Consider the following 12,568-nt stretch of genomic DNA (forward strand, 5'->3'; position numbering starts at 1 on the left):
ACTGTACCCAAGTGTGAGTCAGTGTCAGGGAAAACTGCACCCCAGTGTGAGTCAGCATCAGGGAAAGCTGTACCCCAGTGTGAGTCAGTGTCAGGGAAAACTGTATCCCAGTGTGAGTCAGTGTCAGGGAAAACTGTACCCCAGTGAGAGTCAGCATCAGGGTAAACTGTACCCCAGTGAGAATCAGTGTCAGCAGATCTGTACCCCAGTGTGAGTCAGTATCAGGGGAATCTGTATCCCAGTGAGAGTCAGTGTCAGGGATAACTGTACCCCAGTGAGAGTCAGTGTCAGGGATAATTGTACCCCAGTGTGAGTCAGCATCAGGGAAAACTGTACCCCAGTGTGAGTCAGTGTCAGGGAAAACTGTATCCCAGTGTGAGTCAGTGTCAGGGAAAACTGTACCCCAGTGTGAGTCAGAGTCTGGATAACTGTACCCCAGTGTGAGTCAGTGTCAGGGGAAACTGTACCCCAGTGAGAGTCAGTGTCAGGGGAAACTGTATCCCAGTGAGAGTCAGCATCAGGGGAAACTGTACCCCAGTGTGAGTCAGTGTCAGGGAAAACTGTACCCCAGTGTGAGTCAGTGTCAGGGAAAACTGTACCCCAGTGTGAGTCAGTGTCAGGGAAAACTGTACCCCAGTGTGAGTCAGTATCAGGGGAATCTGTATCCCAGTGAGAGTCAGTGTCAGGGATAACTGTACCCCAGTGTGAGTCAGTGTCAGGGAAAACTGTACCCCAGTGTGAGTCAGTGTCAGGGAAAACTGCACCCCAGTGTGAGTCAGCATCAGGGAAAACTGTACCCCAGTGTGAGTCGGTGTCAGGGAAAACTGTATCCCAGTGTGAGTCAGCATCAGGGAAAACTGTACCCCAGTGTGAGTCAGTATCAGGGGAATCTGTATCCCAGTGAGAGTCAGTGTCAGGGAAAACTGCACCCCAGTGTGAGTCAGCATCAGGGAAAACTGTACCCCAGTGTGAGTCAGTGTCAGGGAAAACTGTATCCCAGTGTGAGTCAGTGTCAGGGAAAACTGTACCCCAGTGTGAGTCAGTGTCAGGGAAAACTGTACCTCAGTGTGAGTCATTGTCAGGGAAAACTGTACCCCAGTGAGAGTCAGTGTCAGTGGAAACTGTACCCCAGTGAGAGTCAGCATCAGGGTAAACTGTCCCCCAGTGAGAATCAGTGTCAGCAGATCTGTACCCCAGTGTGAGTCACTGTCAGGGATAACTGTACCCCAGTGTGAATCAGTGTCAGGGAAAACTGTATCCCAGTGTGAGTCAGTGTCAGGGAAAACTGTACCCCAGTGTGAGTCAGTGTCAGCAGAATTGTAGCCCAGTGAGAGTCAGTGTCAGGGTAACTGTACCCCATTGAGAGTCAGTGTCAGCAGAACGGTACCCCAGTGAGAGTCAGTGTCAGGGTAACTGTGCCCCAGTGAGAGTCAGTTTCAGGGTATCTGAGCCCCAGTAAGAGTCAGTGTCAGGGTAACGGTACCCCAGTGAGAGTCAGTGTCAGCAGAACGGTACCCCAGTGAGAATCAGTGTCAGGGTAACTGTGCCCCAGTGAGAGTCAGTGTCAGGGTATCTGAGCCCCAGTAAGAGTCAGTGTCAGGGTAACCGTTCCTCAGTGAGAGTCGGGGTAACTGTATTCCAGTGAGAACCAATGTCTGGGGAATAGTACCCCAGTGTGAGCCAGTGCCAGGGTAACTGTACCTCAGTATGAGTGTTTGTTTTAAATTTCTTCATGGGACTTGGACGTTGCAGGCTGCTATAGCATGTAAGAGGGTCAGTTAAGGGTCAACCACGTTGCTGTGGAACTGGAATCACATGTCAGCCAGACTAGGTAAGAATGACAGATTTCCTTCTCTAAATGGCATTTAGTGAACCAGATTTTTTTTTAACGACAATCGATTTTGGACTTTTAATTTCAGATTTTCTGGGTCCCGAGAGCATTAGTCTGGGTTACTGGTTTTACTAGTCCAGTGACAATATGCCACCACCTCCCCATATATTGTATTATATATTCCTGGTGCAGTATTGGTTTTGAAAGCCTTGGTTAGGCTTTGTTGTATCTGCTGCAGTTTTTTAAAAATCCTGCTTTAAAAGAAAGACAGACACGGTGGCTCAGAAGGTGCCATTAAGGTGTTGTAAAAGTGAGAACATCATTATTTAAAAAAAACTTATGTTCATAAAGAAGGGCCTAATGTGTTTATGTTATAATTTCTGGAGAGTAGATAATTAGAGACATTGGACGCATTTCCCCCAAAACATGACTGCGACTTTGAGTGGCTTTGGCGGGGTATTTTTGAGTGAGACCAAGACTTGTATTCACCAATACGTAGTCATTTTTTGGGGACTTGCAGAATTTCTCATTGGTCAAGCCCACACTTAGAAATGTTTCCTGCAGAGCCAGATCGGCTCCTCAAAGATCGGGGTACATTTTGAAAGGGTGCCCTCATCTCAAAGTGAGCTTGAGCATCCCAACATCACCCCACCCACAATCGATGTGACCCCCCCCCCCCCCCCCCACCCGCAGACATGGGTCACCAGAAACCCTCGACCCCCGAGGGGCAACCTGCACCCCATAAACAGAAGTTAGCATGAGTCCCCCCCCCCCCACCACCACCTACACCTGCGGATGATCCTGGCCCACACACACCCATCCCAATGGGCAACGGGGCATCGCTCCCCCCTCTACCCCATCAAGTGGGCACACCCCACTATAGGGTCGCTGAGGGTCCCATATCTTTAGGGTTCCCCCTTTAAGCCCTCACCCCTTTTCAGGTCACACACTTTCAGGCCACCCCCCCCCCCCCCCCCCCCCCGGCCCACTTCACCCCTCAACATTTTTTTTTCTTGAAATCAATTTAGAGCACCCAATTCTCTTTTTCCAATTAAAATGCAATTAGTGTGGCCAATCTATGTATCTTGCACATCTTTGGGTTTGTGGGGTGAGACCCATGCATACATGGGGAGAATGTGCAAACTCCAACGGACAGTGACCCGAGGCCGGGATCGAACCTGGGTCCTCGGTACCATGAGGCAGCAATGCTAACCACCGCGCCAGTGTGCTGCACCACCCCCTCCACATTCATGACACCCCTTCATATACCCCTTCTCCCCTACCCTTCGTACCCGCTTTCATAGGCATGGTCCCATTCAGGCCCCATCCCTTGGTAGTGCCAACCTTGACACCATGACACTACCAGCCTGGCACCAGGGCATTGCTCATGCCACCCTAGCAGTGCCAAGTTGGCACTGACAGGATGACAGGTTCACACTTCCAGGAAGCCCGGGTGCCGGGATAATTCCAGGGTATTAACCTGCCCTGTCCCAGATCACCCAGGGGGGCTCCAGAGACCTCCAAATTATGTTGGGTTCCACGGTTTGGGTGACCCACACATAATATTTCACCTGGCCGCAAAGCCCATTTTGGACCTCACCCACAATGGTCCTGGCACAATCGGATTGGCGCCAGGTGTAACACGGTGGGAAAACTGGACCCATTGTGTTTAAACCTCAGTAATTAATTCATGGGATTTGAGTGGGATAAAGATGAGGTACTAATGGAAGATCCAAGGCTGAATGAAGCAGTTAGTTTTTCAGTTAGTATAGATTTAGCTGTGAGCTGAATGGAAGCTTCTAAAAAAGGCTGTCAAGTTAAGTGATAGACTGACAGGGGTAAGAATCTGCAGGCTGTTTTCTCATAGGATGTCTTCCTTTGCAATCAACGAGCTCTATTCAAATATACAGCAAGTAACTGTATTTCAGTGTTTTTGACCCGTTATGGGCTTCACTTAATTGGTGATAAAGAAGGCAGCAGTTAGGATTTAAAGTGTTTCATTTTATTACGTATGGTTTAACTGGTAGTAAGCTTTATGTTTGTGCTGTTAAAGGTATTTTGATACTGTGTTAATAGTAAACTTTGTTTTAACACACCATACCCCGATGTCTGCATGGGATCACTTCAGGAGCAAAGTGTACTTTACTCACCGTTTTACAAATTTAAAAAAAGTATTAGGATATCTATTTTGTATCCTTGTAAATCATAATAATCCCTCATTACTCTTGAGAAGATGGTGGTGAGCCCCTTCCTTGAACTGCTATAGTCCATGGGTGTGCACGTGCGTAGGTATACCCACAATGTTGTTAGGGGTGGAGTTCCATGACTTTGACCCAACATCTATTCCTATAGGATGGGTGTGATGTGTGAGGGTAACTTATAGATTGATGCATATGGTGCCGTTGTCCTTCTTGGCTTTAGTAGTTGTGGGTTCAAAAGGTGCTGTCAAAGAAGCTTTGACTCGTTGCTGCAGTGCATCTTACAAATGAAATACATTGTTGCATTTATGCACTAGTGGTAGAGGGAGTGAATATTTAAAGATGGTGGATGTGAGGGTGATCACACAGGCTGCTTTATTAAGGATGATGTTGACAGTTTTACATGGCTGCTCATGTTGCATTCATTCAGATGTAAGGAACCTCTTTGAAATCCTTGTCTGTTCCTGCTTTCCTTTTAATGCCTGTCCTCTACTCTTCAGAAATTAAGGACATTTTCTGTTTTCGATTGGGATTGGTAGAGTCTTTCAGAAGATTCCAGAGAAGAAAGCAGGTTCCATTTTTGCTTTCAGTTTCATTCTGAGAAGGAGCTGGGCAGGAGCCGGTGAAATACCTCTCCCAGAAAGGCTGGAACTTCTTCTCTCTCTGATATCTCGGCTGGAGTGAGCAGGTCTGGACACTCAGTGTGAAGGTTTAACTCCTGGCTTAAATATCTCAAGCTTTCTCCATCCAGCCAGGACTGTGACGTCCTAGTGGCTGGTTTAGCACAGTGGGCTAAACAGCTGGTTTGTAATGCAGAACAAGGTTGCAGCGCAGGTTCAATTCCCGTACCGGCCTCCCCGAACAGGTGCCTGAATGTGGCGACGAGGGGCTTTTCACAGTAACTTCATTGAAGCCTACTTGTGACAATAAGCAATTATTATTATTAAGTATAACCTCTGAACAAAAGGCAGCAAATGGTCTCCAGCCAGATCTCTGACAGCCTAACCTCTGTTTGGAAGGCTGGGAAAAGCACAGAGTTGATAGCTCTCCCTTGTGATCTCTAACGTTCTAGAAGAAAGGGCCTTTTAACTTCTCTTCACTGCTGTTAATCTTGATGTGCAGAAAGAGCAGACAAGCATTCCAGAGGCAGAGTGGATGGAAAATTATCATGGTGAGAACTTCAGTTTGACTCAGTGAGGCTGATAGTCCATCTGGTGGACACAAGTTAGAATTGCGCAGACTGGAGGGGAATTTTCTCTGGGAAAGCCCAGGTCAGTGGAAGTGAAGGTAACTTCCTAGAGGAAATCTTACAGTCCAATAGTTCTAGTTGAAGACAAACATTAAAAGATCCAAACCAACCAATAATTTCAACACCTTGCATCCTTGGTAGATCGCTGACTACAAAGACAGCCACCTGAGCAGCAAAGATTCATCTCACGGCCTTTTAATTCCTGTTATTTTTGATCCTTTACCTGAGCCTCATGTGCCCTTGTCTTTTGCATGTCTGGGTGGAGGGTGGGAGGTGGAGGGTGGATTGGTGAATAGTACATTAGTAGACCATTGCTCTATTCTTTCCATTACATGTTTATCTATTCTCTTACTATAAATAAACAATTTAAAAAAATATTTGACTTACAAATCTGGTGTCTGTAAGTCATTGGAGCAGCTAAGGGTCAAAGATCTCAGGAAAACATACAAATTATTGGTAAATTCACTTATGTTGGAACTCTGATGGGGCTGGAACTGATGCGCACTAGCCCAGGGTTTCGTAACACAGACAAGTGGAGAATGTTACTTCACACTCCTGACTTGTAACTTGTAGATGGCGGACAGGCTTTAGGGAGTCAAGCAATGAGTTACTTGCCACAAAATTCTCAGCTCTGAACAATTCTCTCTGGCTACAGTATCTCTATGGCTGGTCCAGTTCAGTTTGTGATAAATGGTAAATCCCAGCATGTTGATGGTGGGGGATTTAGTGATGTCAGTGTCATTGAATGTTAAGGGGAAATGGTTAAATTCTCTCAAGTTGCAGATGGTTATTGCCTGGCACTTGTGTGTCACAAATGTCAGTTGGCAGAATGTTGTCCAGACCTTGATACATATAGACACGGACTGTTTCAATATCTGAGGAGTTGTACATGGATTGTTCCTCATCATAGCAAATATCCCGACTTCTAACCTTATTATGGAGAAAAAGCCTTTGATGGAGCAGCTGAAGATGGTTGGACCTCGAACAGTACCCTGATGAAACCCTGTAGTGATGACCTGGGACTGAGACGATTGACCTCCAACAACAACAATCATCTTCCTTTGTGCCAGTTATGACTCCAACCAGTGGACATTTTTCCAATTTCCACTGACTTCAGTATCACTGCGGCTCCTAGATGTCACACTCGGTTAAATACTGCCTTGGTGTTAAAGGCAGTCACTCTGACCTGCCCTCTGAAATTCAATTTGAATGCCAATGTTTGGACCAAGGCTTTAATGAGGCCTGGAGCGGAGTGATCGTGGTGGAACCCAAACCAAGCATCAGTAAACAATGGAAAACAATGAGCATTGCTTTGGAATGTGGAAACAAGACAGAACACAACAGGGACAATGAGTGGCATGGCCCACAATGATTTTGCATCTGTGGACAATCTGAACCGTTTGTTCGGAAAATTGACATTAATGCTGCCACCCAGTCAGCACATGGGCAGTCACTCACTAATTATTCATGTGCTCATTTCAGTTTCGTTTTTACAAACTTACAAGTCACCACACACATAAACAAGCTCAATCCATACGATCAACATTAGCAACACAATATAATCAACCTATATTTCAAAGGTTCCTTGAATGCTTGGATTCACCCCCACTTCACCCCAGGCCATGAAGGCACTTCAGTTCTTCCCAGAGATGGATACATTACGTGCCGTCACAGAGGTCAACATGCTTTGTCAACATTCAGGATTAGATTTGATTTGTGAATGATGGAAAAGATTAGTTTTTTATTCTTTCATGGGATGTGGGCATCACTGGTTAGGCCAACATTTGTTGTCCATTCCTAATTGCCCTTGTGAAGGTTGCGGTGAGTCACATTCTTGAACCGCTGCAGTGCATGTGTGTAGATACACCCAAAGTCCTGTTAGGGAAGGAATACTGAGATTTGAGCCAGTGACGGAGAAGGAAGTCAGGAGGGTGTGTGGCTTGGAGAGAAACTTGCAGGTGGTGATGTTCCCATGTGTCTTCTGCCCTTGCTCTTCTAGGTGGTAGAGATCTTGGATTTGGAAGGTGCTGTCCAAAGAGCCTTGGTGATACCTTATTGTTCATTGCTGCCACTGTCCAACGGTGGTGGGGGAGTGAATGTTTATGGATTGGGTGGCAATCAAGCGCGCTGCTTTGTCCTGGATGGTTAGGTGTTGTTGGAGCTGCACTTAACCAGACAAGTGACCATCACAGTCCTGACTTGTGTCTTGTAGATGGTGGATAGACTTTGGGAAGTCAGGTATCGAGTTACTCACTGCAGAACTCCCAGCTTCTGACCTGTTCTTATATTTATATGGCTGGCCGGTTAAGTTGCTAGTCAATGAAACTCAGGATGCTGATAATGCCAGTCATGATAATGCCATTGAATATCAAGCAGAAATGTTTGGATTCTCCCATATTCTCTCATTGCCTGGCACTTGTGTGGTGTGAACCTTGCTTGCCACTCCTCACCCAAAGCATGAATATTGCCCAGGTATTGCTGTATCTGGACACAGACTTCAGTATCTGAGGAACAGTGAATGGTGTTGAACATTGTGAAATCATCAGCAAACATTACCATTCTGACCTTATGATGGAATGAAGGTCATTGATGCAGCAGCCAAAATGGTTGCACCTCAGACACCAGCCTCAGGAACTCCTGCTGACATGAACCAGGGCTGTGATGATGACTTCAAGAAAATCTCAACCATCTTCCTTTGTGCCAGATATGACTCCAACCAGTGGAGTCCCCCGAGTCCCATTTGGCAAGAGCTCCTTGGCACTCAGTGATGTTTGATGTCAAGGTGGAGGCAACCCACCTCTACCACCCTCCCAGGCAGTGCATTCCAGACCATTACCACTCTCTGGGTTAAAAAGCTTTTCCTCAAACCCCCCCTAAACCTCATGCCCCTCACCTTGAACTTGTGTCCTGAGCAATTTTCCACATTGTCATGTAGATGCCAGTGTTGTAGCTGTAGGAGAAAAATTTAGCTAGGATTTCAGCTAGTTTTAGAGCATAAGATTTTGGTACTACTGCCAAAATGTTGCAAGGACCCATAGCCTTTGTAGTATCTAGTGCCTTTAACCATTTCTTGATATCTTTTTCGAAGATTTTTATTCCTTTCTCAGAGTTACAAAGTCAATGCGCAGAATGGATGTGATACAATTTTCATGGTCTCCACAAAAGAGACACACTAGATCCAAGCTGACAAGAACAGGCATCGTACCTGATCTTGGGCTTGATCTGACACTTGATCTTAGCCAAAAGGCCGAACACCATTTCTTGATATCACGTGGAGTGAATCGAATTGGCTGAAGATTGGCATCTATTATGCTTGAAACTCCATGACGAGGCCATCATGTATCATCCACTTCTGGCTGAAGGTGGCTGCAAAAGTCTTAGCTTTTGCACTGATGTGCTGGTCACCCCCATCACTGAGGATGAGGATATTTTTGAAGCCTTTTCCAGTGAGCTGTTTAATTGTCCACCACCATTCACAACTGGGTGTGGCAGGATTGTAGAGCTTAGATCTTATTTGTTGGTCTTGGCTCTTAGCTCTGTTTTAGTTGGTCTTAGCTCTGTCTATCGCATGTTGTTTCTGCTTATTGACAGGAAAATAGTCCGGTGTTGTAGATTCACTAGGTTGACACCTTATTTTTAAGGAAGTCTGGTGCTGCTCCTGGCATGGATGCCCAACTTAGAGTTTCCAGATTTGTTCTAAATCTATCCTATTTAGCATAAGATGGAGGGTATCCTCAATGTGAAGATGGGCTTCATGTGGTCCAGAGTCATTGACTGCTGCCACCTTTGGTGGGTCTATCCAGCCGGGAGAATAGGATATATGCAGGAATGGTGTTGCTATTTTCTGTAAAGTATGCTGCAGTGAGTACAACTATGTCAGGCTCTTGCATGACTCGTTGTGGGACAGGTCTTCCAATTTAGGCACAAGCTGTCAGATCTTAGTAGGGAGGACTTTGATGGATTGACAGGGCTGGGTGTGCTGTTGTTGTTTCCAGTGCCTGGGTTGATGCCAGGCGGTCCATCCAGCTTCATTCCTTTCTGACTTTGTCGCTGTTTAGTAGCAGTGAGTGGCTTCTTAGACCATTTCAGAGTCGACCCCATTGCTGGGTCTGGAGTCACATCGGGGCCAGTTGATTCAACTGCCATTGTGGGATTTGAACCCAAGTCCTCAGAGCATTGGCCTGGGCCTCAGGCTTCTGAGCTACTCGTTCAGTGACATGATCACTGCGCCATTGCTCATGAGGGATATAGCAATAATGTGGGCAAATATGGTTAGAACTGTATTCTCATGCAATCTTAACAACAGCAATGAACTGTTTGGCTTCAATAGCATACTTCTATGTATTTCTCTACATTATCAAAACTCATAAATTCACATAATTACATAATTAAAATGAGTGCAAAAATGTGACTGTAGCTCCAAACCTGGTGTACCTGGGAAACTGTCAAGCATCTCTTCTTCAACCATCAGTTCACTTTTATTATCCTCCTGATGTTTTCCCTGCTGAGAGTAGAAAGCAGTTCAATTAGGAAGTGGAACTCTAGATAGTCCTCACCTTTCCCAGTGTCTCGGCCGATATTGATCCCTCAAACAATGTTTCTGTAACAGGCTAACGGGTTGGTCATCTCACTATGACTGTGCAATATTGGCTATGTGGCAACAATTAACGTACTTTAAAAGCAATCCATCTAATGTTAATTCCCCAGTGAGATCCTGACAATACTGTGCAATGTCTTTGTATGGTTATAGAAACAGAGTGGGGAAGGTGGACTGATTGGTAGGTAGTGGTGAGTTATCCTTTTGAACCTCTGCAATGCTGTAACTGAGTGGCTTGCTGGACCACCTCAAAGGGCAGCTGGTGGTGTGGGGCCGGAGTCACATGTAGGTCAGGCTGGGTAGAGATCAACATGTCCTTCTTTAGAAGATATTAACAGTTAGTATTTCATGGCACTCTAACAGTTTTTTTTTTTACCAGCACCGGCTCTCTATGTCCACTTCCTAATTAAAGTTTGAATTCATGCTTTCCGGGATATCAGTCCAGACTTTTTTACATTTATTTAGAATAACATTAAAATTGGAATATAAACTTCAAAGTCTGAGAATCCTAGTGCTGATTTCAATAGCCATCATTTCGAGTGAGCTGTCAGTTATACAAGCCTGCCACAATCAAGATTAATTTTCATAGAATCATAGAATTTACAGTGCAGAAGGAGGCCATTCGGCCCATCGAGTCTGCACCGGCTCTTGGAAAGAGCACCCTACCTATGCCCACACCCCCACCCTATCCCCATAACCCAGTAACCCGACCCAACACTAAGGGCAATTTTGGACACTAAGGGCAATTTAGCACGGCCAATCCACCTAACCTGCACATCTTTGGGCTGTGGGAGGAAACCGGAGCACCCGGAGGAAACCCACGCACACACGGGGAGAACGTGCAGACTCCGCACAGACAGTGACCCAAGCCGGGACACGAATCTGGGACCCTGGAGCTGTGAAGCAATTGTGCTAACCACTATGCTACCGTGCTGCGGTATTTGTTTGATAAAGCAGGCAAAACAAGTATGATGTAAAAGTATATTATCTTTTGAATGTTTTAAGTGCAGTGAGAGGTTAGATTTTTGTTAATTTGTTCATGTGCAATGGGCATCACTAATAATATCTAGCTGCTCTTCACAAGATAGTGGCAGACCACCTTCTGAAACTACTGCAGTCCATCAGTGAAGGTTCTGCTACTGTGCTGGATAGGGAGGATTTCAACTCACTGATTATGAAGGAACAGCAATATATACGGCAGCACAGAGGATCGCACAGTTGCCTCACAACGCCAGGTACCAGGGTTCAATCCCAGCCTTGGGTGACTGTGTGGAATTTTCACGTTTTCCCCATGTCTGCATGGGTTTCCTCTGGGTGTTTCGGTATCCTCACACAGTCCAAAGATGTGTTAGGTGGATTGGCCATGCTGAATTGCCTTTTAGTGTCCAGGAATGTTCAAGTTAGGCTACAGGGTTAGGAGGATAGGGAGGGGTGGATGGGGGGGGGGGGGGGGGGGGGGGGGGGGGGGCGGAAATGCACCTGGGTAGAATGCTCATTCGGATGGTTGGAACAGACTCAAATGAGCCGAATGGCCTCCTTCTAAACTGTAGGAATTCTATGATGATATGATACATGTCCATGTTAAGATATTGTAAAACTTGAAAGGGAGCTAGGAATGTGTTCTCTGCACTTCTTTCTAGCATCAAAGTCAATCTGATCAGAACAAAGGCTCCGCTTTCTCTGCTTGCTGTGACTGATGGCAAATGGGTTTCAGTCAGTTTCAATCAAGCTCTTGGTGGAGACAGATCCACAGCAAAGAACCAGCCACAACTCAGTACCTGTACTAACCAACATCAAATTGACAAAGTCACTCAGAGACCACAGGTGTGCCATTGGTGCAATAAGGTTGGTTGACTTACAGTAGATTTTACATTTTCAGTGAAAGCTACTGAAGTTTCTGTAACTGTCTCACACCTGCTCTGGGAGGAATTGTCAATGACACTGGTGCCCAGTGTCTTGCCCAAAGCTATCTGACATGTAAAACGTGAGTCTAAATGTTAGTGGACATGTTCCTGCAGCAGGTGCTCAGGGGGAAGCAGGGCCTCTTTCACTTCAACTGATTGACGGGTGTCTGGATAAGTGGCCGAGGCTACATGGCAGAGATCACCGCGAACGTTAATACTCGAGGAAGGGAAACCTGTAGCCTCCATCCAATCCAGCCTTTATGTGACTCCAGTCCCATACCAATGTGGTTAATTCTGAAGTAGCTGAGCACAACATTCAGTTGTATCAAACTCACAGGGCAAATTGTTATGAACAGTTAATGCTGCCGGTGTCAGTGAAAACACATCCCAAGAATGAATAAAAGAAAGGTATCCTCTGTTAATCGATGATATTCATTTCAATACATCAATTACCTCATACAAAGACAGTCTGCCCTTTAGGGTTTCAACCTGCTGGGTAACATCTTGATGCTCTTTCTCTTTCTCAGTTAGCTTATTCGTCAGCTCCTGTATCTGTGAACATTATCAAACTTATTATAAAGGTTTCGATTATTCTTCATTTCGAAAAGGTTATATAGATTTTCCTTTTCAGTAATCAAAGGCCATCACAGGGAGACCATCATTTCTTATATTGTTTAGTCAAACAGATTATTGACCATGAATTCCCTTTGGATTCTGCTCCTTCGGAGTCCTCTGACATCAAAAAAACTATTTTTTTCTTTAGTTTTTCCTATGAAGGGACAATTTAGT

At 45.6% G+C, this 12,568-nt stretch overlaps 1 protein-coding gene across 6 annotated transcripts in view; it reads right to left on the reverse strand.

The window, feature by feature from the left end:
- The window catches only part of LOC119953464 (ankyrin repeat domain-containing protein 24-like), a 209,016-nt gene that overhangs the window by 35,991 nt on the left and 160,457 nt on the right, over positions 1-12,568 (reverse strand). For 5 of the 6 annotated variants that reach the window (XM_038777775.1, XM_038777772.1, XM_038777777.1 and 2 more), the window contains 2 exons: positions 12,233-12,331; positions 9,713-9,782 (listed from right to left, as the gene is read on the reverse strand). In XM_038777775.1, coding sequence (XP_038633703.1) covers positions 9,713-9,782; positions 12,233-12,331 — 169 coding nt within the window. The remainder of the gene's footprint in view (positions 1-9,712; positions 9,783-12,232; positions 12,332-12,568) is intronic. The other variant, XM_038777774.1, reaches the window with a different exon arrangement.

This window comes from Scyliorhinus canicula, chromosome 18 (assembly GCF_902713615.1).
Source record: "Scyliorhinus canicula chromosome 18, sScyCan1.1, whole genome shotgun sequence".
In the NCBI taxonomy this organism is placed as follows: Eukaryota; Metazoa; Chordata; class Chondrichthyes; order Carcharhiniformes; family Scyliorhinidae; genus Scyliorhinus; species Scyliorhinus canicula.